This window comes from Pristis pectinata, chromosome 11 (genome assembly GCF_009764475.1).
Source record: "Pristis pectinata isolate sPriPec2 chromosome 11, sPriPec2.1.pri, whole genome shotgun sequence".
Taxonomy (NCBI): Eukaryota; Metazoa; Chordata; class Chondrichthyes; order Rhinopristiformes; family Pristidae; genus Pristis; species Pristis pectinata.
This window is the reverse complement of record NC_067415.1, coordinates 1,097,028-1,123,106: the sequence shown is the minus strand read 5'-3', so window position 1 is coordinate 1,123,106 and position 26,079 is coordinate 1,097,028. Positions and strand designations below refer to the sequence as shown.

The window sequence follows — 26,079 nt, the reverse complement described above, 5'->3', positions numbered from 1 at the left end:
GTTAAAGTCCTAAATTGGGGGAAGGCTAATTTCGATGGTATCATACAGGAACTCTCAAAGGTTAATTGGGAGAGGCTGTTTATAGCATCGTCTGGCAGGTGGGAGGCTTCTAAAAGTGAGATGGAGAGTTCAGGGCCAATGTTCCTGTGGAATGAAGGGCAAGGCTGGCAGGAGCAGGGAAACTTGGTTGATGAAGGATATTGAGGGTCTGGTCAGGAATAAGGAGGAGGCATGTGTCAGGTGTAAGCAATGAGGATCAAGCAAATCTCCTGAGTACAAGAGAACACTTAAGAAGGAAATTAGGAGGGCAGAAAGGGAGCAGGTAAGATAAAGGAGAACCCTAAAAGATTCAACAAGTAGGGTAAGAGTCAAAGGGTACTCAGGGAGAGAGTAGGTCCCCTTCAGGATCAGTGTGGTAATCTATGTGTGGAGCCACGGGAAATGGGTGAGATCTCAGATGAATACTTCTCATCTGTATTTACCATGAACATGGAAGCTACTGAGTTCAGGGGAGGGACAAGTGATATCCTGGAGCATATCAACAAAGGAGGTGTTGGAGGTCTTAAGATGCATAAAGGTGGATAAATCCCTGTAGTCTGACCAGTGTATCCTAGGATGTTGTGGGAAGCAAGGGAGCAGAGTGTTGGGGCTCTGGCAGAGGTTTTTGTACCTTGGTTAGCCACAGGTGAGGTACCTGAAGGCTGGAGGTGGTTTGGAGGTTGTGGGGGCAGATGCAGTAGGGACATTTAAGAGACTCTTAGATAGACACATGAATGCTAGAAAAATGAAGGGCTATGTGGGAGGGAAGGGTTAGATAGATCTTAGAGCAGGATAAAATGTCGGCACAACTGTGGGCCGAAGGGCCTGTACTGTGCTGTAGTGTTCTATGTTCTTGATGTTGTGCCTTTGTTTAAGAAGGGCTGCAGGGACAAGCCAGGGGACTACAGGCCGGTGAGCTGAACATCAGTGGTGGGAAGTTATTGGACGGGATTCTGAGAGACAGGACCTGCATTTGGAAAGGCAAGGACTAATTAGGGATAATCAGCACGGCTTTTGTGCATGGGAAGTTACACCTCACGAAGTTAATTGAGTTTTTGAAGAGGTGACTGAGTGATTGATGAGGGCAGAGCGGTGGATGCTGATATGGACTTTAGCAAGGCTGGTCCGGAAGGTTCGCTCACATGGGATCCAGGGTGAGTCGGTGGAAGGAGGCAGAGGGTGGTAGTGAAGGGTGTTTCTCAGACTGGAGGCTTGTGACCAGCAGTGTGCTGCAGGGATCGGTGCCGGGTCCACTGTTGTTTGTCATCTACATTAACAATGTGGATGAGACCTTAGGTGGCATGGTCAGTAAGTTTGTGGATGACACCAAAATTGGTCAAGAGGTGAACAGTGAAGAAGATTGTCTGAGGTTCCAACAGGATCCTGACCAACGGGGAAAGTGGGCCAAGGAATGGCAGGTGGAATTTAACTTGGACAAGTGCAAAATAATGAATTTTGGGAAGTTAAACCAGGGCAGGACTTACACAGTGCACGGCAGGGACCTGGGGAGTGTTGTAGAACACAGAGGCCTCGGGGTGCAGGTACACAGTTCCCTGAAAATGGCCACACAGGTCGACAGGGTGGTGAACAAGGTGTATGGCACGCTGGCCTTTGTCGATCAGGACACTGAGTACAGGAGTTGGGACGCCATGTTACAGCTGTACAAAAGGCTGGTGAGACCACACCTGGAGTAGTGTGCAGTTCTGGTCAGCACACTACAGGATAGAGTGACTAAGCTGGAGAGGGTACAGGAACGGTTCACCAGGATGTTGCATGGACAGGAGAGACCAGAGAGGCTGGGACTGTTCCCTGGAACAAAGGAGGCTGAGGGGCGACGTGATGGGAGGCATGGGTAGGGGAGACAGCCAGAGTCTGTTTCCCATGGTCGGGGTGTCTTAACACCAGAGGGCACAGGTTTAAGGTGGTGGGGAGGGATGTGGGATTAGTGTAGATAGGTGTGGTCAGCATAGACACGGTGGGCTAACCCCTTCCTGACACGGAAGGACACTAGTGTGGAGCATTACAGTCCAGCCAGACTGCTGTGACAAGCACTCTGTTGAGTGAAGGTCTCTCACCCAAGGGACGGTGCAGGGGTGGTGCCAGGCTGCCGTGGGTGGGTCAGGTACTGTTGACCCGGCACAACACTGTCAGGGCAGGGACCCACCTGTTACCAGATATCGTCACAATGCCGGCAGGTACCTGATTCCATGCAATCACGTGATGCTGAGCCAACGATGTGCCGTCAAGGATCAAGACTTCTACGGGAAGACAGCAGATAAGTTCCTGTCGCTGATCCCGGAATGCTGCAAGCCCCACAACCTGCGAGTCCTGGAGAGAGAGGAGGAGCACGCAGTCTGGTCTAAAGGTGAGCTTCCGCCCACAGCTGAGGGGCGCGGTGACTGGGGTCTGGGATAGCGTCCGACAGGGTGGGCTGCGGCCTGGGCGATCCAGGCGGCAGGAGTGGGGAAAGGGAAGGACACGAGCGAATTCAGAGGGACAGTCGTCAGGAGGCAGAGGGGACCGGGATGGGAGCGAGAATGAGGGGAGATGAGGGTCTCCCTCAGTGATGGCAGGTAGTCGGTGTAGAAAGGTGTGGGGGCGGGGTGGGCAGGAGCTGGCAGGCGATAGGTGGATCCAGGTGAGGGGGGGTTACAGGCGGGTGAGGGGGGGTTACAGGCGGGTGAGGGGGGTTACAGGCGGGTGAGGGGGTTACAGGTGGGTGAGGGGGGTGTGACAGGCGGGTGAGGGGGTGACAGGCGGGTGAGGGGGGTGACAGGCGGGTGGGGGGGTTACAGGCGGGTGAGGGGGGGTTACAGGTGGGTGAGGGGGGGTTACAGGCGGGTGAGGGGGGGTTACAGGCGGGTGAGGGGGTTACAGGCGGGTGAGGGGGGTTACAGGCGGGTGAGGGGGGGTTACAGGCGGGTGAGGGGGGTGACAGGCGGGTGAGGGGGGTGACAGGCGGGTGAGGGGGTGACAGGCGGGTGAGGGGGTGACAGGCGGGTGAGGGGGGGTGACAGGCGGGTGAGGGGGGGTGACAGGCGGGTGAGGGAGGGATGGTGTCAGAAGCTGGTGGAAGTGACATAGGGCTGAATGGGAGAGGAAGGTGGTGCATGGAGTAAGGGAGGGAGGTGGGGAGGGGTGTGTGGGTGATGGGCAGAGGGTGTGGGAGGGGGAAGGGATGGGGTGATGGGGGCCGGGGGGATCCCACCAGCACAGTCAGGTGAGTGAATGGTCTCCACTGGAAGGTAGCCCCAGTATGTCTCCCCATGTCCCCTCAGTGATCTCCACATCGAGAAGCAGCTCAACATGACTCCTGTCCAAAGTGTCTCATACAGACTGGGTTCCCCATCCCACGATCTAAATCCAGCCGCGGGAATGTCAGCAGAGCTGGGAAGGATAGCTCTCCAAGCCCCCACATCCTTTCCAGTCGGGTAGATCAGCAGACTGGCATTTGCAGAGCCTGGGCTGGTGACACGGTTTCAGCTGCCAACGAGTAGTCACCAGGTTACCTCGGAAACAGGGCAGGTAGTTGGCGCACAGCGAGCTCCCACAGACTACAACGTGCCCCCACTCCTACAGCACACCCAGCACTCACACCCTGTGGAGCATTGCTTGAATACCTCCCTTCCCACAGTGTGACCCTCCCTCACCACCCCTCCCACAGTGTGACCCTCCCTCACCACCCCTCCCACAGTGTGACCCTCCCTCATTTATTAAAACATTTATTAGCTCAAAGCACTACAGAAGACTACAAATAACAAATATATACATCTAATACAGAAAGGATCAGCTAGTTAACTACAGAACTTCAGAGATTTCTGTAAACTGACACCCGCGAAAACACACATACATCACTACGCCTGCTACCACAACACTCAATACTTCATATCAAAATCGTATTGGTGTCATCCACGACACATGCGATCCCCTAAGGGGCCCACCGAGCGCGGAACTCGGCCAGGGCACCCACGGAGACAGCGTGCTCCCTCTCTAAATGCACCCGCTCGAGCACATAAGCGCGGAAGACAGGCAGGCAGGCCGACCTGCCGGTACCCTCAGCCGCCCGCCGCCGCGTCCCGTGGATGGCCAGCTTGGCCAGGCCCAGCAGGAGACCCACCAGGAGATCCACCACGCGCCCCTCCCCGCGCCGCACCGGGTGCCCGTAGACCGACAGCGCCAGGCTGAAGTGCAACCAGAACTTCAGCAGCAGCCCCCGCAGATACCCGAAGAGGGGCTGCAACCTCTCGCACTCCACGTACGCGTGGTACACCGTCTCCTCCCAGCCGCAGAAGTGACGGGCGGCCGGGGTGTCGGTGAACCGGCTCAAGAATCGGTTGCACGGCACGGCCCGGTGCAACACCCTCCACCCCAGGTCCCCGATGTACAGCGGGAGGACTCCCGCGTAGAGGTACCCCCACCGGGGACCACCCTCGCCAGCAAGATGGACTGTCACGGCGTGTCCGGCCGGCAGACCAGGGCGAGGAAGTGAAAGGTGTGCAGGAGCAGCCCGTACAAGAACCGCCTCAGCGCCTCACGGAACGGCACCATCGGCGTGTCCGCCAGGCGGCTCAGGTTGCGCCGAGCCGCCTCCCGCGAGAGACGCCGGGCCCTGGGCCCTCAGTACTGCCTCTCCCACAGTGTGACCCTCCCTCAGTACTGTGCCTGCTGGGACCTTGTGCCAGGTCTCTGAAGGGGTCTTTGTTCGTACCATCTTTCAGTTCAGAGTAAGTGTGCTTGCACAGGAGGAGGTTGTGGAGACCAGTGCCCTGGTCAGATCAGTCCCTCAGTGAACACAGAGCAGTACATTCCCCAACCAGTACACACGGCCCTGCTGTGTGGGGGACCTGGGCTTCTGCCCCATCTTGTGGCCAATGCAGATTACTGAAGGGATCTCAGGGCACACTCCGCGGAGGTCCAGTTCCCAGCCTTAGAGCAGAGGTAGTGCACTTCATTTCTGTGTTCACTCCCAGTGACCTGGGCGATTTCATTGCCCTGCAGTAGGCAGCTTGTTTGTCATTGCTTTCTATAAATTCACGCAGTGCCAGAGTTTACTGCCCATCCGTAACTGTCCTGAGGCAGGTGGTGATGTGTGTCCTTCTTGAACCACTGACAACCTTCTGGTGAAGGTGCTGCCACAGTAGCCACAAGTCAGCCTGGTGCACGAGCCAGAGGGAATCTTGGTGGTATTCCCCTGCGCCTGCTGACCTGTCCTTCTGCGCGGTGGGGGTGGCGGGTTTGGGGGATGCATGTTCCATCAGGTCGAGTTTGCTGCCATGTGCACCAGTACAGTGAGGTCCAGGCACAGTGAGAACCCTGCTTGCAGCAGCATCACAGGCACAGAGGTACAGACAGCACACAGAATATAAACTACACATAAATTATCACACTCCTGCCTTGTGCCTTGTAGATGGTGAAACGGCCTTGGGGTGTCAGGAGGTGAGTCACTCACCGCAGGGTCCCCAGCCTCTGACCGGCTCCTGTAGCCACAGGATTGATGTGGCAGGTTCGGCTGAGTTTCTGGTCAGTGGTGATCCCCAGGATCAAACCAGCTCAGTATCCAACCACTAAACCTGCAGTCACCACCTGTAAGCTTAGGTCTGTGGGTCAGGTTCAGCATAGTTCCACTGCTGCGGACAGAGATCTGAAGAAGCAGGGTGCAGGGAGATTTACCGGGATGTTGCTGGGACTCGGAACTGAGCTATGGGGAGAGGTTGGGCAGGTTGGGACTTGTTCATTGGAGCGTAGGGGACAGAGGGGGGATCATATAGAGGTGGATAAAGTCATAAGAAAAGGTAAATGCACACAGTCTGTTTCCCAGGGTTGGGGAATCAAGAACCAGAGGGCACAGGTTTAGGGTGAGAGGGGAGTGATTAATCAGGACCCGAGAGGCAACTTCTCCACCCAGAGGGTGGTCCGTATATGGAACAAGCTGCCAGAGGAAGTGGGTGAGGCAGGTACAATAACAACAAGGTTTAGAGGGATTGGGCCAAATGCAGGCAAACGGGACGAGCTTAGATGGGAGTCTGGGTCGGCATGGACCAGTTGGGCCGAAGGGCCTGTTTCCATGCCGTGTGACTCTGGCTCCAGGTCAGTTGGGGAAAAGTCGAGCTGTGAGTGGCTGAGCTGGTGGGAGAGGCCTGGTGGGAGTGCAGGTGGTCACCTCCCCTCTGCTGGTGGTCGGGGGGCGGGTGGTGTGTGGGTGGTGTCGGGGCTTGTGGGGTGGTCTGGGTGTGTGGGGGTTGATGGGGGTGGGGGTGTGCCGTGTTGCAAAGGTGTTGCCACGTCACTGCGGGTGTGGGGGGTGTGGTGGGGATGTTGGGGGTGGGGGAGATATGGTGGGGGTGGGGGGGAGTGTCGGGGGTGATGGTGGGGGCTGTCGTGTCACAGTGTTCCCATGTGACTGCGGGTGGTGTTGGGGGTGGGGTGTGTGTTGGGGTTGGGGGTGTGTGGTGGGGGGTGAGGGTGGGGGTGCCATCGCGGTGCTCCCACGTGACGGCAGGCTGTGCTGACACGGTCCATGTGTTCCTGCAGCCCACGGCAGCCCAAGTATCGACACCTCGACGGTGACAGCGGCCGTGCCCAAGCCTTCGACCCCCGCCCGCCTCTCGCTCTTCATGCGGCAGCAGAGCGCAGGCTCGGAGGGGGGCAACCCGCCCCGGTCGCCGGGAGGGGCGGCTGGTGAGTCCGCCGCCTGCAGCCCTGCCCACAGCCGGTGGGAGGAGGTGTCCGAGCTCGACTCCAACTACCTGGAGTACCTGCGGGACGCGCGCAGACACATCGACCTCTGCGTCAAGGCCTGCGGCAAGTGGTCGGCTCCGTACGACGGCCGGGAACCTGACCCCCACTCCGCTCGGCCCATCCTGGGGGACACTGACATCATCAGCCTGCACATGGATCACTTTGGGCCAGAACAGCTCCGGACCAGCCCAGCCCAGGCCCCGGCACAGGCCCAGGCCCCAGCCCAGCTCAAACCGGACGGCAGGAGGGAGCGGCTGGAAAACGGCGACTGGGATGGCAAGCGGGAGATCAACACCACTCCGCGCAGCCAGAAGCGAGGCCTGCAGAGGGAGAGGGAGAAGAGGGCTCCCCCAAGCTCTGCCAGGGGCAGGGGGTGCAGTGACAGTGAGCGGGGGCTGGGCGGACACCAGCCGGGCGGGCAGGGCGGCTCCCTGCTGAACGGGATGCGCGAGGACGAGCACGGCAAAGTGCTGGGAGCCCCTGAGCGGCCCGAGAACTGTGTGGTGGTGAAGAAGGTGCGGAGGAACGGGCCCGGGGAAGAGAGTGGCAGGAGGGAGGTGACCGGGACCTGGAGCGGAGCGAGGGGGCCGGGAGAAGCCCCCAGCGGCTCGGCCCGCAGACCGCTGGCGGAGGGTGGGGAGCAGGAGCGGCGGGCGGGTGACGAGCCACGCCCTGAGGCCCTGGCGGCCTGCAAGTCCATCGACAGCCTGATCGACGAGCTGCTGGATCAGGCGCCGGCCGAGGCCAACGGCAAGGCGCTCAACGTGGAGAAGTTCTCACAGGAGCTGCAGGAGATGGAGGCCCAGATGGGAGGCTGGGGCCGGGCGGAGGACAGCGCGGCCTCTGAGGAGGAGCAGGGAGAAGAGGAGGAGGAGGAGGACGAGGGCTGCCCCTCGCATCAGAACGACGAGTGCCGGCCAGCCCCCGGGAGTCGGTCATCAGAGAGAGTCGGGGCACCGGTGCCTGTCAGTGTTCATCTCCCCGAGCAAGCACAGGGCCAGCCGTACACAGGTAGGAGACACCAGCCCAGAGCAGCGGCGAGTGAGACCCCTGTCCCCATGGCACGGGGTCTGACTGGGGGCAGAGGTTTAACGTGAGGAGTAAGATGGTTAGACAAGATCTGAAGAGAAATGTTCTCCCCCAGAGGTGGGTAGGAATCTGGAACGCACGGCCTGAGGGCTTGGTACAGGCAGAGACTCTCACGTCCGCGGCCCTCTGGACGTATCAGCACGGCATAGGGTCGTGAAGAAGGCAAATGGAATGGCTACCCTTGTTGGCCGGGCACTGAGTATAAGAGTTGGGACATCAGGCTGCAGCTGTACAAAACATTGGGTGGACCCCATCTGCAGCACTGTGTGTAGTCCTGGTCACCACTCCACAGGAGGGATGCGGCAGCAACAGAGAGGGTGTAGAGGAGATTCCCCAGGATTTGCCTGGAATACAGGGCTGTGGTTATAGGGAGAGGTTGGACAGGCCAGGCTTATTCTCACTGGAATGTTGGAGGTTGAGGGGTGAGGTTTATAAAATTATGTGGGGCATAGACAGGGTAGACAGTCAGAGTCCTTTCCTTGGGGTAGGGGAGTCTGAAACGAGAGGGCAGAGGTGTAGGCTGGAGAGGAAATGGTGCGTACGATTACAACATGTAAAGGACATTTGGACAGGTTCAGGGATCAGAGAGGGATTTGGGCCAAATTGGTATTGGTTTATGATTGTCACTTGTACCGAGGTACAGTGAAAAACTTGTCTTACAAACCGATCGTACAGGTCAATTCATTACACAGTGCAGTTACATTGGGTTAGTACAGAGTGCACTGACGTACATAGAATTTAAGTTTAAAAGTGTAGAATGATTATAATAAGGGTAATGAGTATGGGATTATTTTAGTCAGCATGGACGAGTTGGGCCGAAGGGCCTGTCTCCGTGCTGTGTGACTCTGTGACATTAAAGTCTGAGCTCCTTGGATGACCAGATAGGGAATAAAGCAGAGCAGAAATAAGGAGCATCCGATAGACGTCAGGTGGAACCAAACTGGTAACAGGAAGGTCAAAGGGGAAGTGAGAGAGGAAAAGCGAGAGCATCAGAGAGAGAGAGAGAGGGACTGGCAGCAACCACCACAGGGCATCCAACTAGAGTCTGTGGGTAGGTGAAGAGGGAGAGAGCTGCCAGACAGGACTGAGCAAAGCCTTTACATCGGTCTTCACCCTGGAAGGGGATGCTGCTGGAGTCTCAGCAAGGCAAGATGTGCCTGAGACTCTGGCTGGGCTAAAGGATGGGGTAGAAAGGTGATCAGAAGGTAAAGTGGATAAATCCCCTGGTCCAGATGGGATCACCCATTCCGATAAAGAGTCTTCGACCTGGAACATTAACTCTGTCTCTCTCTCTCCACAGACGCTGCCTGACCCGCTGAGTGTTTCCAGCATCTTCTGTTTTTATTTCAGATTTCCAGTGTCTGTTGTTCTTTGGTTTTGATGAGGGAAATAAACCTGCCAGTTACCATTAGATCCAAGACCATGTCCGAGGACTGGAAAGTCACAAATGTTGCACCTCGTTGTAGGGCATATCCCCTTGGTCCATCCTTCTCCCATCCGTGAACCTGGCCTCTGTCTGCTCTGGATCTCTTCATCTCCAACTGCTGACGGGACATTAACCGTCTCAGCTTCACCATTCCAACCTCACGCCCTCAGAACACACTGCCCTCCATCCTCTCCGCACTACTCCTAATCTCACTACCAAACCCACAGACAAGGGCGGTGCTGTTCCTCTTCCTTTCTGTTCCTGATGAAGGGTCTCGGCCCGAAACGTTGACTGTTTATTTCCCTCCACGGATGCTGCCTGACCCGCTGAGTTCCTCCAGCACTCTGTGTGTGCAGGGCAAGCAGCAGTAGCAATAGAGCGGTCAGCTTAACGTCAGTGGTGGGGAAAGTTCTGGAAACAATACACTTGGACACACAGATAAACATCATCAAGTTTGAAGGTCGTGGATAAAAGGCTTGAAGCAGCTGGATAGAATATTGACTAGTCAACAGGAAGCAGACAGTTATGGTGGAAGGTGTTCCTCAGACAGGAGGTTTCTCGGACAGGGGAGGTGTATAGTGGAAGTCCCCAGGGTTGGTACTGGGCCCACGGCTTTCCTTAATATCCATAGTGCTTTGGGCTCGAGTGAACAGGGCAGATTTCCAGGTGACAATGATCAGCAGCAGTGAACTTGACTTCAATGTGATGGACAGTGATGGACTTCAGTGAGAGCTGGGGAGGTGGCAGGTGAAGTTCAATGCCGAGAAAGGTGATGTGTTCACATGTGGCAAGAACAAAGCAAAGATGACGTAGAAACAAGAAGTTATAGTTCTAAAAGAGGTCCTGTGTTCCTTTTTATTTTAAATTTGGCGAACTAGCATACTAGCTGTAAATGATGGGGTCTGATTAACTTTAAGTCGATAAACCAACTAATGACTAAATATAAAGTAAATAGAAACTAATGAAATGCACTAAGGAGAGGCTGGAGCAATGGAGGATGAAGAGTGACCTTGTAGGTGTATGAAGTCATGAGGGGCACAGATACGGTGAATGGTTACAGTCTTTTCCCCAGGAGAGGGAAATCAGGAAGGAGAGGGCAGAGATTTAAACGGGATCTGAGGGGCAACGTTTTCACACAGATGGTGGTAAGTGGGACGAGCTGCCAGAGAAAGTCACAGTCACACAGCACGGAAACAGGCCCTTCGCCCAACTGGTCCGTGCTGACCAAGATGCCCCATCCAAGCTAGTCCCGTTTGCCCCATAACCTAAACCTTTCCATGGACCTGTCCAACTGGCTTTTAAAAGTTGTTACTGTACCTGCCTCAACCACTTCCTCTGGCAGCTCGTTCCACATACGGACCACCCTTTGAGTAAAAAAAAAAGTTGCCCCCAAGTTCCTCTTAAATCTCTCCCCTCTCACCTTAAACCCATGCCCCCTAGTTCTTGATTCCCCAACTCTGGGGAAACGACTGAGTGCATTCACCCTATCGATGCCCCTCATGATTTTATACACCTCTATAAGGTCACCCCTCAGTCTTCTACGCTCCAAGGAATAAAGTCCCAGCCTGTCCAACCTCTCCCTGCAAATCTGTCCCTCAAATCCTGGCAGCATCCTTGTAAATCTTCTCTGCACCCTTTCCAGAGGCAGAGGCGGGGACAATTACAATGTTTAAAAGACACTTGGACAGGTCCATGGATGAGAAAGGTTTAGAGGGATACGGGCCAAATGCAGGCAAATGGGACTGGCTCAGATAGGCACCTTGGTCAGCATGGTCGAGTTGGGCCGAAGGGCCTGTTTCTGTGCTGTATGCCTCTGACTCTGTGACTGAGCACGGATATAGCAGGGCGGGTGGTGTGGGAGTTATTGGAGAGCAGTGAGATCTCAGCGATCGCCTGTGCTGACGTCTACATCTTGAGGAGTTTGGTTCAGGGCCACTGAGCTGGTATTCCATTCGGGAAGGAGAGCGGCAGGTACAGAGAGCTGGAGGAAGTCGTACCCCTTTGCTCAGGGATAGTCTGGATTGGGCAGTGATCAGACAGGTACAGAGAGCTGGAGGTGGTGATTCTCAGCCGCGACCTTGTTCACCAGGTACAAGGGACAGATGTGACAGAGACTGCGGGAAGGTTGGACAGTCTGCCACGGCACCACAGTACAGGAGTCTGTTCAAAGGGCGGGAGTGAAGGGAAGGTGCTGTGAGAGGCCAGGGGAATAGACACTGTTCGCTGCCTCTTACAGACACTCCGTTGTTGTGGTCCACTCAGGAACCAATGACACAGGTCGAACTGGGAACAAAGGTTCTGAGGAACAGGGGACCAATTAAAATGCAGAAAAACATAATGATTCATCCTCAGCACAAAGAACAAACCGGCACACAGGGCTTGAGGTGTAGCCTCACCTGTACAGTTGCAGCAAGATTTCCTTCATCTTATGCTCCAGCCTCCATCTTCAGTCTCATCCATGTTCTTTCCCTGCTATTGTGTCGGGAAGTGTGGACATGGACAAAAATCAGCCATCTTATTACAGAGCCAGAAGAGTCATACAGCAGGGAAACAGGCCCTCCGGCCCAACTCGTCCATGCCAACCAGATCGTCCATCTAAGCCAAACCCATTTGCCCTCATTTGGCCCATATTCCTCTAAACCTTTCCTATCCATGGACCTGTCCAACTGTCTTTTAAATGTTGTTAATGTACCTGCATCTTACACTTCCTCTGGTAGCTCATTCCTCACACCCACCACCCTCTGGGTGAAAAACTTGCCCCTCAGGTCCCCTTTAGATCTTTCCCCTCTCACCTTAAACCTGTGCCCTCTAGTTTTAGACTCCCCTTCTCTGGGGAAGAGACTGCGACCATCCACCTTATCTAATCTCCTCATTATTTTATATACCTCTAAGGTCACCCCTTAAAAGTGAGGCTCAGTTGAGTGTAAGTGAAATCGGGTTGGGTGTGAGTGAGATTGGGTTGAGTGTAAGTGAAATTGGGTTGGGTGTGAGCGAGATTGGGTTGGGTGTGAGCAAGTTTTGATAAGTTCACCCCTCAGCCTCGTACACTGCAGGGAAAAGTGCCCAACCTCTCCAGTCTCCCTGTAACTCCAGCCCTCCAGTCCCACCAACATCCTCATGAATCTTTTCTGCAGCTCCTTTAGGTTAACAACATCCGTCCTGTAGCTAGGTGAACATACTCCAAGTGTGGTCTAACCAAAGTCCTGGAGGTTTGAGCACGATGTCTCACCTCTTGTACTCAGTGCTCTGGCTGATGAAGGCCAACAGGTCAACCACCTTCTTCACCCCCCTGTCTACCTGTGCTGCCACTTTCAGGGAACCATGTGCTTGTACCTCTAGATCTCCTGATCTACAACACTCCCTGACATTCACTGTCCAATGTCCCAAAATTCAACACTTCGCACTTGTCTGAGTTCTTTTCTTCTGACCACCGCCTCCCTCCACTCCTCCCATAGGCAGGGGGAATGTGCACAGTATTTTTCCCAGGGAGAGGGACAAAAAACTTGAGGGCGTATGTTTAAGGTAAGAGGGGAAAGATTTAAAGGGCATCTGAGGGGCAACTGCTTCACACAGAGGGCGGTGAGTGTGTGGAACGAGCTGCCAGAGGAAGTGGGTGAGGCAGGTATATTAACAACATTTAAAAGACACTTGGACAGGTCCATGGATAGGAAAGGTTTATTATTGTCACGTAATAAAGTATTGGTTTATTATTGTCACGTACCCAGGTACAGTGAAAAACTTGTCTTACATACTGATCGTACAGGTCAATTCATTACACACTGCATTGAGGTAGTACAGGGTAAAACAATAACAGAATGCAGAGTAAAGTGTTACAGTTACAGAGAAAGTGCAGTGCAGGCAGACAATAAGGTGCAAGGTCATAACAAGGTAGATTGTGAGGTCAAGAGTCCATCTCATCATATAAGGGAACCGTCCAATAGTCATATAACAGTGGGATAGAAGCTGTTTAGAGGGATATGGGCCAAACACGGGCAAATGGGACTACCCTAGGTGGGCACCTTGGTCTGCATGGTTGAAATGGGCTGAAGGGCCTGATCTGTGCTGTACTGCTCAGACTGTATGGTGTGGGAAGAGGAGTCCAGAATACTGTGCTGACTGGAAGGTATGTGTCACTCAGGGGGCTCTGGAGATGCAGTGCACTCTCACCCAAAGCCTGAGAGGTTCTGATGCTTCCAGGGCTGGGGTACATTGATGTGTTTAGTTAGGTGTGTGGGTGAAGGGTGGGTAAATGGGGCTCATTGCACCAGTCCTGATCTAACTGAAATGCAGAGCAGGTGAGAGGCTGAGCAATCGCCTCCTGTCCCTGCGTCAGTCTCATGTTAAACTTGCGCAACGCTTGTCAGCTGCAGCAATGTTTGGTGCAGTCGCCAGAACCGTTTCAACAACAGACACTTTGCTTGTAAAAAACACACAAAGGTGGGTGTTGTCACCCTCGGGGTCGGGTAGTGGTAATGCAGCCCCCAAATTAGGCACTGAAGATCCATCAGTGTGTGACCAGAGCAAGTATAACAGATTCGGCTACTCACTTCAGTCCAAACACCCTTTCTCACGACCTAATGCTCCCTCAGTCCCTCTCTCTCCCTCTCTCTCTCTCTCTCTCCCTCTCTCTCTCTCTCTCCTTCTCTCTCTCCTTCTCTCCCTCTCTCTCTCCCTCTCTCCCCCTCTCTCCATCCATCCCCCTCCCTCCCTCCCTCCCTTCCCCTCTCTCTCTCCCTTCCTCTCCCTCCCTCCCTCACTCCCTGCCTTTCCCTGTGTTTGATTTTATGAGCTGCTCACACCCATTAGTTTCTCTCCATCAGTCTCTCCCTTCCTCCCTCTCCATCTCACGTGCTCTCTCTCTCTCCCTCCTCCCCTCTCCTTTCCCTTTCTCCCCCTCTCCTTTTCTCCTCTATGTCTCTCTCTCCACCCCAAACCGCGCCTCCCCCCCCGGTCCCTGTGTGCTGGTTTAGAAATGCTGACCATGTGCAGCTGGTCTCTAATTCTGATGATGTCTCTCTCCCTCCCCCCTCTCTCTCCCTCCCCCCTCTCTCTCCCTCCCCCCTCTCTCTCCCTCCCCCCTCTCTCTCCCTCCCCCTCTCTCTCCCTCCCCCCTCTCTCTCCCTCCCCCCTCTCCCTCCCCCTCTCCCTCTCTCTCCCTCCCCCCTCTCTCTCCCTCCCCCCTCTCTTTCCCTCCCCCCTCTCTCCCTCCCCCCTCTCTCCCTCCCCCCTCCCTCCCCCCCTCTCTCCCTCCCCCACTCCCTCCCCCCCTCTCTCCCTCCCCCCCTCTCTCCCTCCCCCCTCTCCCTCCCCCCCCTCCCCCCCTCTCTCCCTCCCCCCCTCTCTCCCTCCCCCCCTCCCTCCCCCCCTCTCTCCCTCCCCCCTCTCTCCCTCCCCCCTCTCCCCCTCCCCCCCTCTCCCCCTCTCCCTGCCCCCCTCTCCCCCTCCCCCCTCTCCCTCCTCCCTCTCCCACCCTCCCCCTCTCCCTCCTCCCTCTCCCTCCCTCCCCCTCTCCCTCCCCCCTCTCCCCCTCTCTCTCCCTCCCCCTCTCTCTCCCTCCCCCTCTCCCTCTCTCCCTCCCGCCCTCTCTCTCCTCCTCCCTCCCTCTCTCCCTCCCTCCACCTTCTCTCTCCCTCCCTCTCCCTCCCTCTCTCCCTCCCGCCCTCTCCCTCCCGCCCTCTCCCTCCCGCCCTCTCTCTCTTCCCCCTCTCTCTCCCCCCTCTCTCTCCTCCCCCTCTCTCTCCTCCCCCTCTCTCTCCTCCCCCTCTCTCTCCTCCCCCTCTCTCTCCCCCCCCTCTCTCTCCCCCCCTCTGTCTCTCCCCTTCAGGTTCGTTCATCGCTGTCCTGTTTGCGAAGCTGGAGAACATGTTACAGAATTCGCTCTATGTCAATTTCTTACTGACGGGAATCATTGCACAGCTCGCCTGCTATCCACAGCCCCTCCTGCGCTCCTTCCTGCTCAACACCAACATGGTGTTCCAGCCCAGTGTCAAGTCCCTCATCCAGGTATGGTGCTAGTGGTTCCCCACACACTGAGTGGGTGTTGTCACCCTCAGGGTCAGGTAGTGGTTCATGCCCAGTGTCTGGCCCCGAGGTGCGCAGCGACAATGCTTAGCAGCAGTTTACGTTTCTGACCAGGGTTGAATCAGAATCAGGTTTATTATCACTGACAGATGTTGTGAAATGTGTTGTTTTGCGGCAGCAGCACAGGGCAGGACATAAAACTTACTATAAGTTACAAAAATAAATAAATAATGCGGAACTGGAATAACGAGGCAATGTTCATGGGTTCATGGACAGTTCAGAAATCTGATGGCGGAGGGGAAGAAGCTGCTCCCGAATCGTTGAGTGTGGGTCTTCAGGCTCCTGTACCTCCTCCCTGATGGTAGTAACAAGAAGAGGGCATGTCCCAGATGGTGAGGGTCCTCAGCGACGGATGGCACCTTCTTGAGGCACCGCCTCTTGAAGATGTCCTCAATGGCGGGGAGAGTTGTGCCTGTGATGGAGCTGGCTGAGTCTACAACCCTCTGCAGCCTCTTGCGATCCTGTGCATTGGAGCCTCCGTACCAGGCGGTGATGCAGCCAGTCAGAATGCTCTCCACTGTACATCTGTAGAAATTTGTAACGGTCTTTGGTGACCTACCGAATCCCCTCCTAATGAAATAGAGATTAATAGAATAATAAAATGGTTGGATCCAGAAGATTTTATGCCTCTGTAAAGATCAGATCAACATTCTGGGTCACTGTTGAAGCACCAGACACTGAAACCAGCTGGACATCGTCGGAGGTTCCTGGGCAGATGGGGAGACCCCTCTGCCACCTCCATCCAGCTCAGAGCATGCTCAGCCCGCTGGGTTTCTGCAGCCGTACGTACCCAGGCATTTCCCGACCAGCACAGAGAGAGTAAACCAGCAGGACTCCCAGCAAACCCCGTTCACCCGGAGCAGTGGGAAGGTCCAACTGCTGTCACGGAATGAGCTGAATCAAATGGTGATATCCAAAGGGATGAACGGCAGGGGCAGTGAAACCGAAGGATAAGGAGATGGGAGTTGGTGTGGGGGGTTCGGGGAGCACAAGGAACTGCAGGACCTGGCCGATCCAGTGGCCGAACAGTGGTGCAGTGGTGGTGCTGCTGCCTCCCAGCTCCAGTGACCTGGGTTCGACCCTGACCTCTGCGCTGTCTGTGTGGAGTTTGCACGTTCTTCCTCTGAACACACAGGCATCCTCCTGCTGCTCCGGTTTCCTCCCACGCCTCAGGTTGGTGGATCAGTCACTGCAGATGGCTCCTGCAGGTGGGTAGTGGGAGAGGCAGGCAGGTGAGAGAGGAAAGGTTGCAGGGAAACGAGGGAGGGAGGCTGCTGGAAGGGCTCGTGAGGCAGCAGCGACCCAGCAGATCTGAGGGAGAGCGTGAAGTAGAGGAGGCGGGTGGATGTGGAGCAGGAGCGGTTCACCCGTTTCCTCAGGTGATGCCGGACTAATGCCAGGCACTGCCGTTACCTGCAGTGGCTCATCCTGAGGTGGTCCCCTCTGGTCAGGCTGCATCCAGCTTCAAGTCCTGCTCCACAGACTTGGTACAAATCTACCCAGATCCTCCGTATAACACAGGGAGAGTTCTGTGGTTCAGAGGGGCAGTACTGAGGGAGGGTCACACTGTGGGAGGGGCAGTACTGAGGGAGGGTCACACTGCACCCACTCGTACTGACAACGGCTATCATGTTATGTTGAAGCTCTCTGGTGACCCGTCTGTCCCCTCCCTCAGGTACTCGGGTCGGTGAAGAACAAGATCGAGGTGTTCGCTGCCTCTCAGGAAGACTTTCCCATGATGCTGTACAAAGCCAGAAAATATTTAATCGCCAGAGGGAAGCTTGATTGGTCCGACTCCCCCAACTCAGTGCCTCCCCTGCGGCGCTCCGAGAGCCTAGGTAACTTCTCACCTTCTCTCCCCAGCTCCTGGCTCCGCATGGAGATCGGTCCAGGACAAGAAACCTCCAAACCGCTGCCCCGTCCCCTCCCCTGTCCCCAGACGCCAGGTCCCAATCCTCACCTGTGGGAATACCACACGCCTCCTGGGCATCGACTGTGCCAGTGCTTCTGGTGGTGGGAGCTTGTGAGTGGATAAACAGTGAATATGAAGCATAGCAAAAAGAAGCAGGAGTGGGCCGCTGGCCATTCGACCCACCTGCCTGATCTGCCTCAGTCCCACTGTTGCATTGACCCCATATCCCTCGACTCCCTTAATATCCAAAAATCTTCCTGCACTCAGTGACTGAGCCCCTTGGGTCAAGAATTCTGGGTGAAGATACTCCTTCTCATCTCTGTCCTGAATTCTGAGGCTGTCAGGCCCCATAAAAATATTGCACATTTCATTGAGATCACCTCCTGGATAACCTGGTCAGTATTGAGAAGGAGGAGGTGTTAGATGTCATGGGTTGATAAATCCCCAGGGCCAGCTGGGATCTATCCTCGGTTGTTATTTGCAGGAAGGGAGGAGATAGCTGGGGCCCTGACAGAGACCTCTGCATCTTCAGTATCCATGGGTGAGGTTCCAGAGACTGGAGGTGAGCGAATATCGGTCACAAGATCGCAAGACAAAGGAGCAGAAGTGGGCCGTTCAGCCTATCAAGTCTGCTCCATGAGCTAAACTAAAACTATTCCTATCCAGCCCCAATTTCTGGCCTTGTCCCCATATCCCGTGATACCTTGACTAATTAGATACCTATCAATCTCCTCCTTAAACGCCCCCAGTGATCTGGCCTCCACTGCTGTACGTGGCAAGGAATTCCATAATTTCACTACCCTCTGGCTAGAGAAATTTCTCCTCATTTCTGTTTTAAACCTGTGCGCTCTAATTCTAAGATTGTGCCCTCTGGTCCTGGACTCACCCACCAAGGGAAACAGCTTGGCCACATCTGCTCTGTCCAGTCCTTTCAACATTTTAAATGTCTCTATGAGGTCCCCTCTCATTCTTCTGTACTCCAGTGAGTACAGTCCAAGAGCCAACAAACACTCATCATACGTAAGCCCTTTCATTTTGGGAATCATCCTCGTAAATCTCCTCTGAACCCTCTCCAACATCAGCACATCTTTCCTAAGATATGGGGCCCAAAACTGTACACAGTATTCCAAATGAGGCCTCACTAGTGCCCCATAGAGCCTCATCAACACTTCCTTACTTTTATACACTATACCTCTTGAAATGAATGCCAACATAGCATTCGCTTTCTTTACCACCGATTCGACCTGGTGGTTAACCTTTAGGGTATCCTGCACGAGTACCCCCAAGTCCCTTTGTACTTCTGTACTTTGAATTTTCTCCCCTTCTAGATAATAATCTGCCCGTATATTTCTGTTTCCAAAGTGTACAACAGCATATTTCTCAACATTGAATCTCATCTGCCATTTCCTTGCCCATTCTCTTGAACTATCTAGGTCTCTCTGGAACCTTCCTGCTTCTTCAATACTCCCTACTCCTCCACCTATCTTGGTGTTGTCTGCAAACTTAGCCACAAAACCATTTACTCCATAGTCCAAATCGTTAATGTACAGAGTAAAAAGAAGCGGCCCCAACACCGACCCCTGCGGAACACCACTGGTAACCGGTAGCCAACCAGAACAGGATCCTTTTATTCCCACCCTTTGCTTCCTGCCAACCAGCCAATGTTCCACCCATTCTGTTATCTTACCTGTAATTCCATGACCTCTCATCTTATTAATCAGTCCTTTATTTCAGAAAGGCAGCAGGGGTGAGCCAGGGAACAGCTCAGTGAGCCTTGCTGCAGTGGTACAGAAATTGTTGCAGACAATCCTAAGGCATAGGATTTAGGTACCTTTAGGTGGTGGAGGCTGATACGTTGGTCAAGTTCAAGAGATTGTTAGATAAGCACATGGAGGAATTTAAGATAGAGAGATATGTGGGAAGAAGGGGTTAGATAGTCAGGAGTGGTTTGAAGGTTGGCACAACATGGTGGGCTGAAGGGCCTGTATTGTACTGTATTGTTCAATGGTTCTATGGTTTGGAAAGGCAGGGGCACAGGAGGCTGGGGGGTGACCTAACAGAGGTTTATAAAATCATGAGGGGCACAGATAAGGTGGATGGTCACAGTGTTTCTCCAGGGTAGGGGAGTCTAAAACTGGAGGGCACAGGTTTAAGATGAGAGGGGAGGGGTTTAAAGGGGACCTGAGGGGCAAGTCTTTCACTCAGAGGGTGGTGGGTGTGTGGAATGAGCTGCCAGAGGAAGTGGGAGAGGTGGGTCAGTTACAATGTTTGAAAGACACTTGGACAGGTTCATGAAAGGTTTCGAGGGATATGAGCCAAACGCGGGCAAATGAGACTAGCTCAGCTAGACAAGTTGGGCCAAAGGGCCTGTTTCTGTGCTGTGTGTCTCTGACTCTGTAACTAAGGATTGATGAAGGCAGGGCAGTAGACATTATCTGGATAGACTTTAGTAACTCATCTGAAAAGGTCGTTCATGGTAGGCTGGGCCAGAACGCTAAGGCATGTGAGCTGGCTACATGGTGGTAGGAGGCAGAGAGTGGTGATGGAGGGATGCTTCTCTGACGGGAGTCTGTGACCAGTGGTGTACCACAGGGCTCAGTGCTGGGACCCTTGCTGTGATAGGTATTAATGACTCAGATGTCATTAATACTAAAAGTCAAGGATCCTGGGATATCCGTTCCCCATCAAAGGTCACTGTGCAACCACATCTCAACCTGTGTATTCATTCATTCATCCACCTTGTTGTAAATGCTGTGTGTGCACAGGCAAGGAGACCTCTGTTTTGTCCCTGTGACTCTTGTGTTTGTACATGGTGTTTCCCCTTAACACCATCTCAATGCACCCTCACTGTCTCAACAACAGTCAGTCAGTGTATGAACACACTCACCACAACACACACTCACCCTCGCTTCCCCATTTCAGACGGTGAGTGTGTGTCTGTGCTCAGAGTGTGACCAAGTTGGGGTGGTGACTGTGAGCGTTGGGGTGGTGAATGTGTGTTCACACGGTGAGTGTGTGTAGGAATGGTGAGTTCATGCAGGCAGTGAGTGTGTGTTCACATGTACTGGACTGATTCCTTCCTCCCACTGCCCCTTCACTGAGCCTGTTGTGTTCCTCCTGCCAGTGAAGAGTCGGAAGCCGTCCCTCGGTGAGCTGATCCTTCGCCACACCAACAGTCCGACCAGGGCTCGGCAAGCTGCCCAACTGGCCCTGCAGCACGTACGAGAGGGGCAGGTCCTGCACACCCTGACAGGGAGCTCCATGTTCAAAAGTTCAGCGGAGAAGCAGAACGAGGCACTGCGGGTGAAGAACGCCGTCTACTGCTCCCTGATCTTCTCCGAGTTCCTGAAGGAACTGGCCGCCATTGCTCAGGAGCACGCCGTGACCTCTCCCTTCCTGCTGGAAGACGAGGGGGAGTGAGCAGACTGGGAGCAGAGGCAGCTCATGGCACTGGGCAGAGCAGCTCACTCCCACCACTGCTGAGGAACGTACGTCGCACTCCCAACTGGTGCCGAGGTAGACACTCCCAACTCCATCCAAAGAATTCCTCAGCGGCATCTGGAATCAGAATGTATTACTTGATCTACCTGTCAAGTGTCCACAGTTCCTTGCTGTTTGAGGTTCCTCCTGACACACACACATCTCTCTGGGCATAGTGCAAACAGGAGCATCGTCTCTCCAAACACGCTACACGTTGGAGTGAGGGGGTGCAGTACTGGGGGACCCTCGAGGGGTGCTACAGTCACACAACTATTCTATGGATGATGTAAAGCAGAGATTTCTGCTGTGTAAATATTGCAATATTTTTTTAAGAAAAATCAGCCTGTGGGAGTTCATTTCATGCCTCTCGTTCCTGCTGCTTGTGAGTATTGGAATGGTCAATATCTAAAGCACAGAAGGGGTCCACTTGTCCCATGGGGTCTGCAAGTTATCCGAATATCCCAGCCTCATCCCTCTGCCAGCCCCTCACTGACAGGGAATCACAGAAACTTTACCCCACAGCAGGAGGCCCTTCAGCCCATTGTCTGGGCTAGTCAACAAAGATCGATCCAATAATTCCCCCTTCCCAACACAGTGCCTTTAGCCATGCAGGTCATGGTGGGTTTAATGTGGGGAGGGCTCCTCAGGCAGTGAGTTCCAGACCCCAACCTCTGGGAGATGTTCTCCTCTAATCCTTCTCCCATTCTCCTTGAATCTGTTGTCACTGGTTATAACCCTCGCTGCCAGTTGGGATCAGCCTCCCAGCTCACAGAGGAAGCCTCTCGTAACTTAGATTAAATGTCCCTTCAGCTTCCTGTCCTTCCCAGAGACAGGCTGGTGTGAAGGGCACAATCCACAGACCTGCTCCGTGAGGCTCCCACCATCACAGAGGCTAGTCCTCAACCACCCTGAGCTGTGTGTCGGACACAGACGGTGTGGTCCAGAACTAGGTGTGACTCCAGCCAAGCTGTTCCTTCAGCTACACCACCACCGTCAGTGCTGGTGTGATCATCTGGTAACCTCACCTGTTATGTCCATAACAAGCAGGACACCACCACTATCACTTCAGTGGGCCAGTACAGATTATCAGCTCAATGATTGAGGGTGTTGTTGGCTGTGTAATTAAGGGGCGTTTACCAATAACCCACACACCCATGCTGGGATCAGCCTTGGTCAGGACGGTGGACTCCGCACCACGTGGTCAAAGCATGGAGCTGAGCTCCAGACACAAAGTGGGACGTGACACTGAGGCAGCACTGATGGGGTCGCTGGGAATGAGCACTGGAGGGGTTGTACCTTGTAATCACTATGGAGATCATCACAGTCCACCCCAGCTCATCACTGCAGCACTTCCTGGGGTCGATTCTGCATCGTGTTCAGTTCCATCTGCAACTCCTCACCCAAAGCAGCAGTGCATGCCTTCCTGCAGCAAGATTGAGACAACGCAGAGGGATCTGAATCAACTGGAAAAATGGGCCAGAAAATGACAGATGGAATTTAATGCAGACAAGTGTGAGGTGTTGCATTTTGGAAGGACAAATCAAGGTAGGACATACACAGTAAATGGTAGGGTACTGAGGAGTGCAGAGGAACAAAGGGATCTGGGAGTTCAGATACATAATTCCCTGAAAGTGGCGCCACAGGTAGACAGGGTTGTAAAGGCGGCTTTTGACATCCTGGCATTCATAAATCAAAGTATTGAGTATAGGAGCTGGGATGTTATGGTGAGGTTGTATAAGTCACTGGTGAGGCCAGATTTGGAGTATTGTGTGCAGTTCTGGTCACCTAACTATAGGAAGGATATCAGTAAGATTGAAAGAGTGTAGAGGAGATTTACTAGAATGTTGCCGGGTCTTCAGGAGTTGAGTTACAGGGAAAGATTGAACAGGTTAGGACTTTATTCCTTGGAGCACAGAAGAATGAAGGGAGATTTGATAGAGGTTTACAAAATTATGAGGGGTATAGACAGAGTTAATGCGAGTAGGCTCTTTCCACCTAGATTAGGAGAGATAAGTACAAGAGGACATGGCTTTAGGGTGAAAGGGGAAAGATTTAGGGGGAACTTCTTCACTCAGAGAGTGGTGGGAGTGTGGAACGGGCTACCATCTGACGTGGTAAATGCGGGCTCGCTCTTAAGTTTTAAGAATAAATTGGATAGATACATGGACGGGAGAGGTCTGGAGGGTTATGGACTGGGTGCAGGTAAGTGGGACTAGTGGAATAATGTCTCGGCACAGACTAGAAGGGCCGAATGGCCTGTTTCCTGTGCTGTAGTGTTCTATGGTTCTCATGCAGGATAGCCTGGTTGGTGCAACATTCACCCCACAAGTGCCAGGCAGTGGCCGTCTCTACCGAGGGAGTGTCTGACCTCAGCCTTGGCATCTCGCTCCTCCTCCTGATTGGAGTTTCTCCGGAGGGAAAGGTGGATTCTGGAAAGGGAACAGGTTGGTCCAACATCCCAAGGAGAGCGCACAGGTTCCATGTTGGGTTTGTCATGCCTGGTATACCTTCAGCTACAGTCCCTGAGATGAATCAGCAGGTACTTTCTCTGGGGTGGCGGAGGCTGAGGGGAGAGTAGACAGCCGGTATCTTTTTCCTGGGGTTGGTGTCTAGTACCAGAGGGCATGTACTTAAGGTGAGGGGGGTGGGGAGTAAAAATGAGATGTGCAGAGTAAGTTTTTACATTGAGGGTGGTGGGTGCCTGGAATGCACTGCCGGGGGTGGGGGTGGAGGCAGTTAGCATAAGAGTCTCTTAGATAGGCATGTGGATATGCAGATACGGGAGGGATGTGGTCAATGCGTGGGCAACAGGGATTAGATTAATGAGGAGTCACTGGTTTAATTAGTTCAGCACAATGTGGTGAGCCTGTGTTGTTCAGTGTTCTTCTCTTTAAAGACCTGGCAAGATTTCTCTCATGCTCATGGGGTGGTGGGGAATCCTGGTGGGTCCACAAACTACCTCTCAACCGGTGTCAGCCCAACCCATTGGAGCCTCCTGGAGAAGAGAGATGCCCGTGTGCAGTTAGGTGGCTGCCTGGTTATCACGGGGCAGCCGACGCTGCCACTTACACTGAATGGCAACACCAACAGTCAGACAACTCCTGCCCAATGTCAGCCTTTCATTAACGCTGTCGGGCGATTCATCATTGCACAGGACCAGTCGAGAAATAACAATCAGAAAACTGCAGGGTGTCTAAGAATAAAACTTCCCAGTGATGAGGTTGGGAGCTGGCAGATGAACTGACAGAAATTGAGCATGATTGAGCCTGGGAGACGGAGCAACATTTAAGTGCTCACATCGATCCCAAGAATTACTGGAAGAAAGGGTGTGAAGAGTCAGAATGGTCAGCTCAAACCTACATGGTTGGAACCATCTAAAGCATAGTCCTAGGGTAACACAGCACAGCCCACTCTGTCCGTGCCAACCACCGGGTACCCACCTACACCAATCCCATTTCCCAGCATGTGTGATTCCGAGGTTCTACTGCTTGACGAGGTCTTTGAGAAGATCCTGGAGAGGGAACGGGTGAGATGTCAGATTGCTGTCTCAGCCAGCAGTCGTCACCTTTTCAACACCACCACCAGTTAACACTCAGCCCTCAAGATCCAGTAAGTAATTTAACTAGGAAACATACAAGGATTATGGCTCCAAAGTAACTTGGTTAATAAGTTGGATGTGAATGTAGACGGTATGATTAGTAAGTCTGTGGATGACAGGAAAGTCGGTGGTGGTGTGGATAGCAGGAAGGGTGTGTGTCCAAGGCTACAGCAGGACATAGATCAGATGGAACCTTGGCTGGAGTGTCGGCAGGTGGGACTTAATCACAACAAGTGCGATACATTTGGGAAGTCAAATAGAGTAGGACATGTACTGTCAATGGTAGGGCACTGAGGAGTGTTGATAACACAGGGACATCATTCCCTGCAAGTGAAGTGTAACAGAGGTGTGAAGAAGGCATGTAGTATGCCTGAGCTCACAGGTCAAAACACAGAATGTAAGAGTTGGGAGGTTATGTCCCAGTCAATTATACCCATCCAGACGAAGGGTCTCGACCTGAAACGTCGACCGACCCTCTGCCTCCACAGACGCTGCCCAACCCACTGAGTTCCTCCTGCAGTTTGTGTGTTGCTGCAGGTTCCAGTTTCCCAGGGCAGGGGTATCAACAACAAGGGGGACAAGCTTAAGGTGAGAGGAAGGAGCTTTATAGGGGATCTGAGGGGTTGAACTCGCCGCCAGAGGTGCTGGTGGAGTCAGACACAGTTGCAATGTTTTAGAGGCAGTTGGACGGATCCTTGGATAGGACAGGACTAGAGGGATATGGGCCTAATGCAGGCAAATGGGGCTAGTGTAGGCAGGTCAGCAGGGATGAGGTGGGCCGAAGGGCCTGTTTCTGTGATTCTGTGATAAAGTTGCTTTAATTCTTCGAGCTGTGCCCATTGGCATCTTTGAGTCAGAGCAGCTTATCGGGGCTTTGTTGAAGCTGATCCTGACCTGCCCGCTCACCGACCTTCCTGCCCACTCTCGTTTTCTCCCAGCCTGTCCAGCCTCTCCCCATAACTCCAGCCCTCCAGTCCCAGTAACATCCCCGTGAACCTTTTCTGCACCTTCTCCAGCTTAATGGCAACCTTCCTATAGCTGGGTGACCAGAACTGCACACAACACTCCCTGTGCGGTCTCACAGAGGGACACAGAACCGTCCCGGATTTAAGGGGAATATTGTCCACCCCTGTATTGAACCAGCCCCTGTAAAACTTTCTCACAAGGTCAAGAGCTGCTGAGTGTTGCAACATCAAGAAACTCTCGTGGATAATGAGGGTGAGTGCTGTAATTATTTTGGTGGGGTGGGGAGTTTAGAAAATCACTCCTTATTTTTGAAATGTGACATTAGGTCTCTATGGTCGAGAGGCAGGCATCCCTTCTGTGGGTGAACTGATGCCACAGCCTCTCGAAGTCCCTGTCAGGAACCACTCTGCCCTCAGGAGTCACTGCTGCAGCAGTGATGAAGTCAGCACCTTCTGAAAATCTCCACAGGCAGCATCTCTTCATCAATTAAAATTCAAACTCTAGCTGCTGAACAGCTGGAATAAAAACAGAGAGCACTGGAAACACTCAGCCGGTCAGGCAGCGTCTGGGGAGAGAGGAACTGAGTCAACATGTTGGATTGAAGAACCTTCATCAGAACTGGCAAGGAGACAGGGTGGAACAAGCTGCCAGAGGAGGTGGTAGAGGCGGGTACAATAACAATGTTTAAAAGACACTTGGACAGGTCCATGGATGGGGAAGGTTTGGAGGGATCTGGGCCAAACGCGGGCA

General features: G+C 53.7%; 1 protein-coding gene across 7 annotated transcripts in view; it reads left to right on the top strand.

Moving 5' to 3' along the window:
- fhip1b (FHF complex subunit HOOK interacting protein 1B) overlaps positions 1-21,095 on the top strand; it is a 57,297-nt gene extending 36,202 nt beyond the window's left edge. For 5 of the 7 annotated variants that reach the window (XM_052026439.1, XM_052026445.1, XM_052026441.1 and 2 more), the window contains 5 exons: positions 2,235-2,404; positions 6,571-7,788; positions 15,117-15,295; positions 17,049-17,211; positions 20,410-21,067. In XM_052026439.1, coding sequence (XP_051882399.1) covers positions 2,235-2,404; positions 6,571-7,788; positions 15,117-15,295; positions 17,049-17,211; positions 20,410-20,705 — 2,026 coding nt within the window. In that variant the 3' untranslated portion in view covers positions 20,706-21,067. Of the gene's footprint in view, positions 1-2,234; positions 2,405-6,570; positions 7,789-15,116; positions 15,296-17,048; positions 17,212-20,409 lie in introns of all 7 variants that reach the window. The other 2 variants (XM_052026442.1, XM_052026440.1) reach the window with 1 other exon arrangement.
- Positions 21,096-26,079: the final 4,984 nt, after the last annotated feature.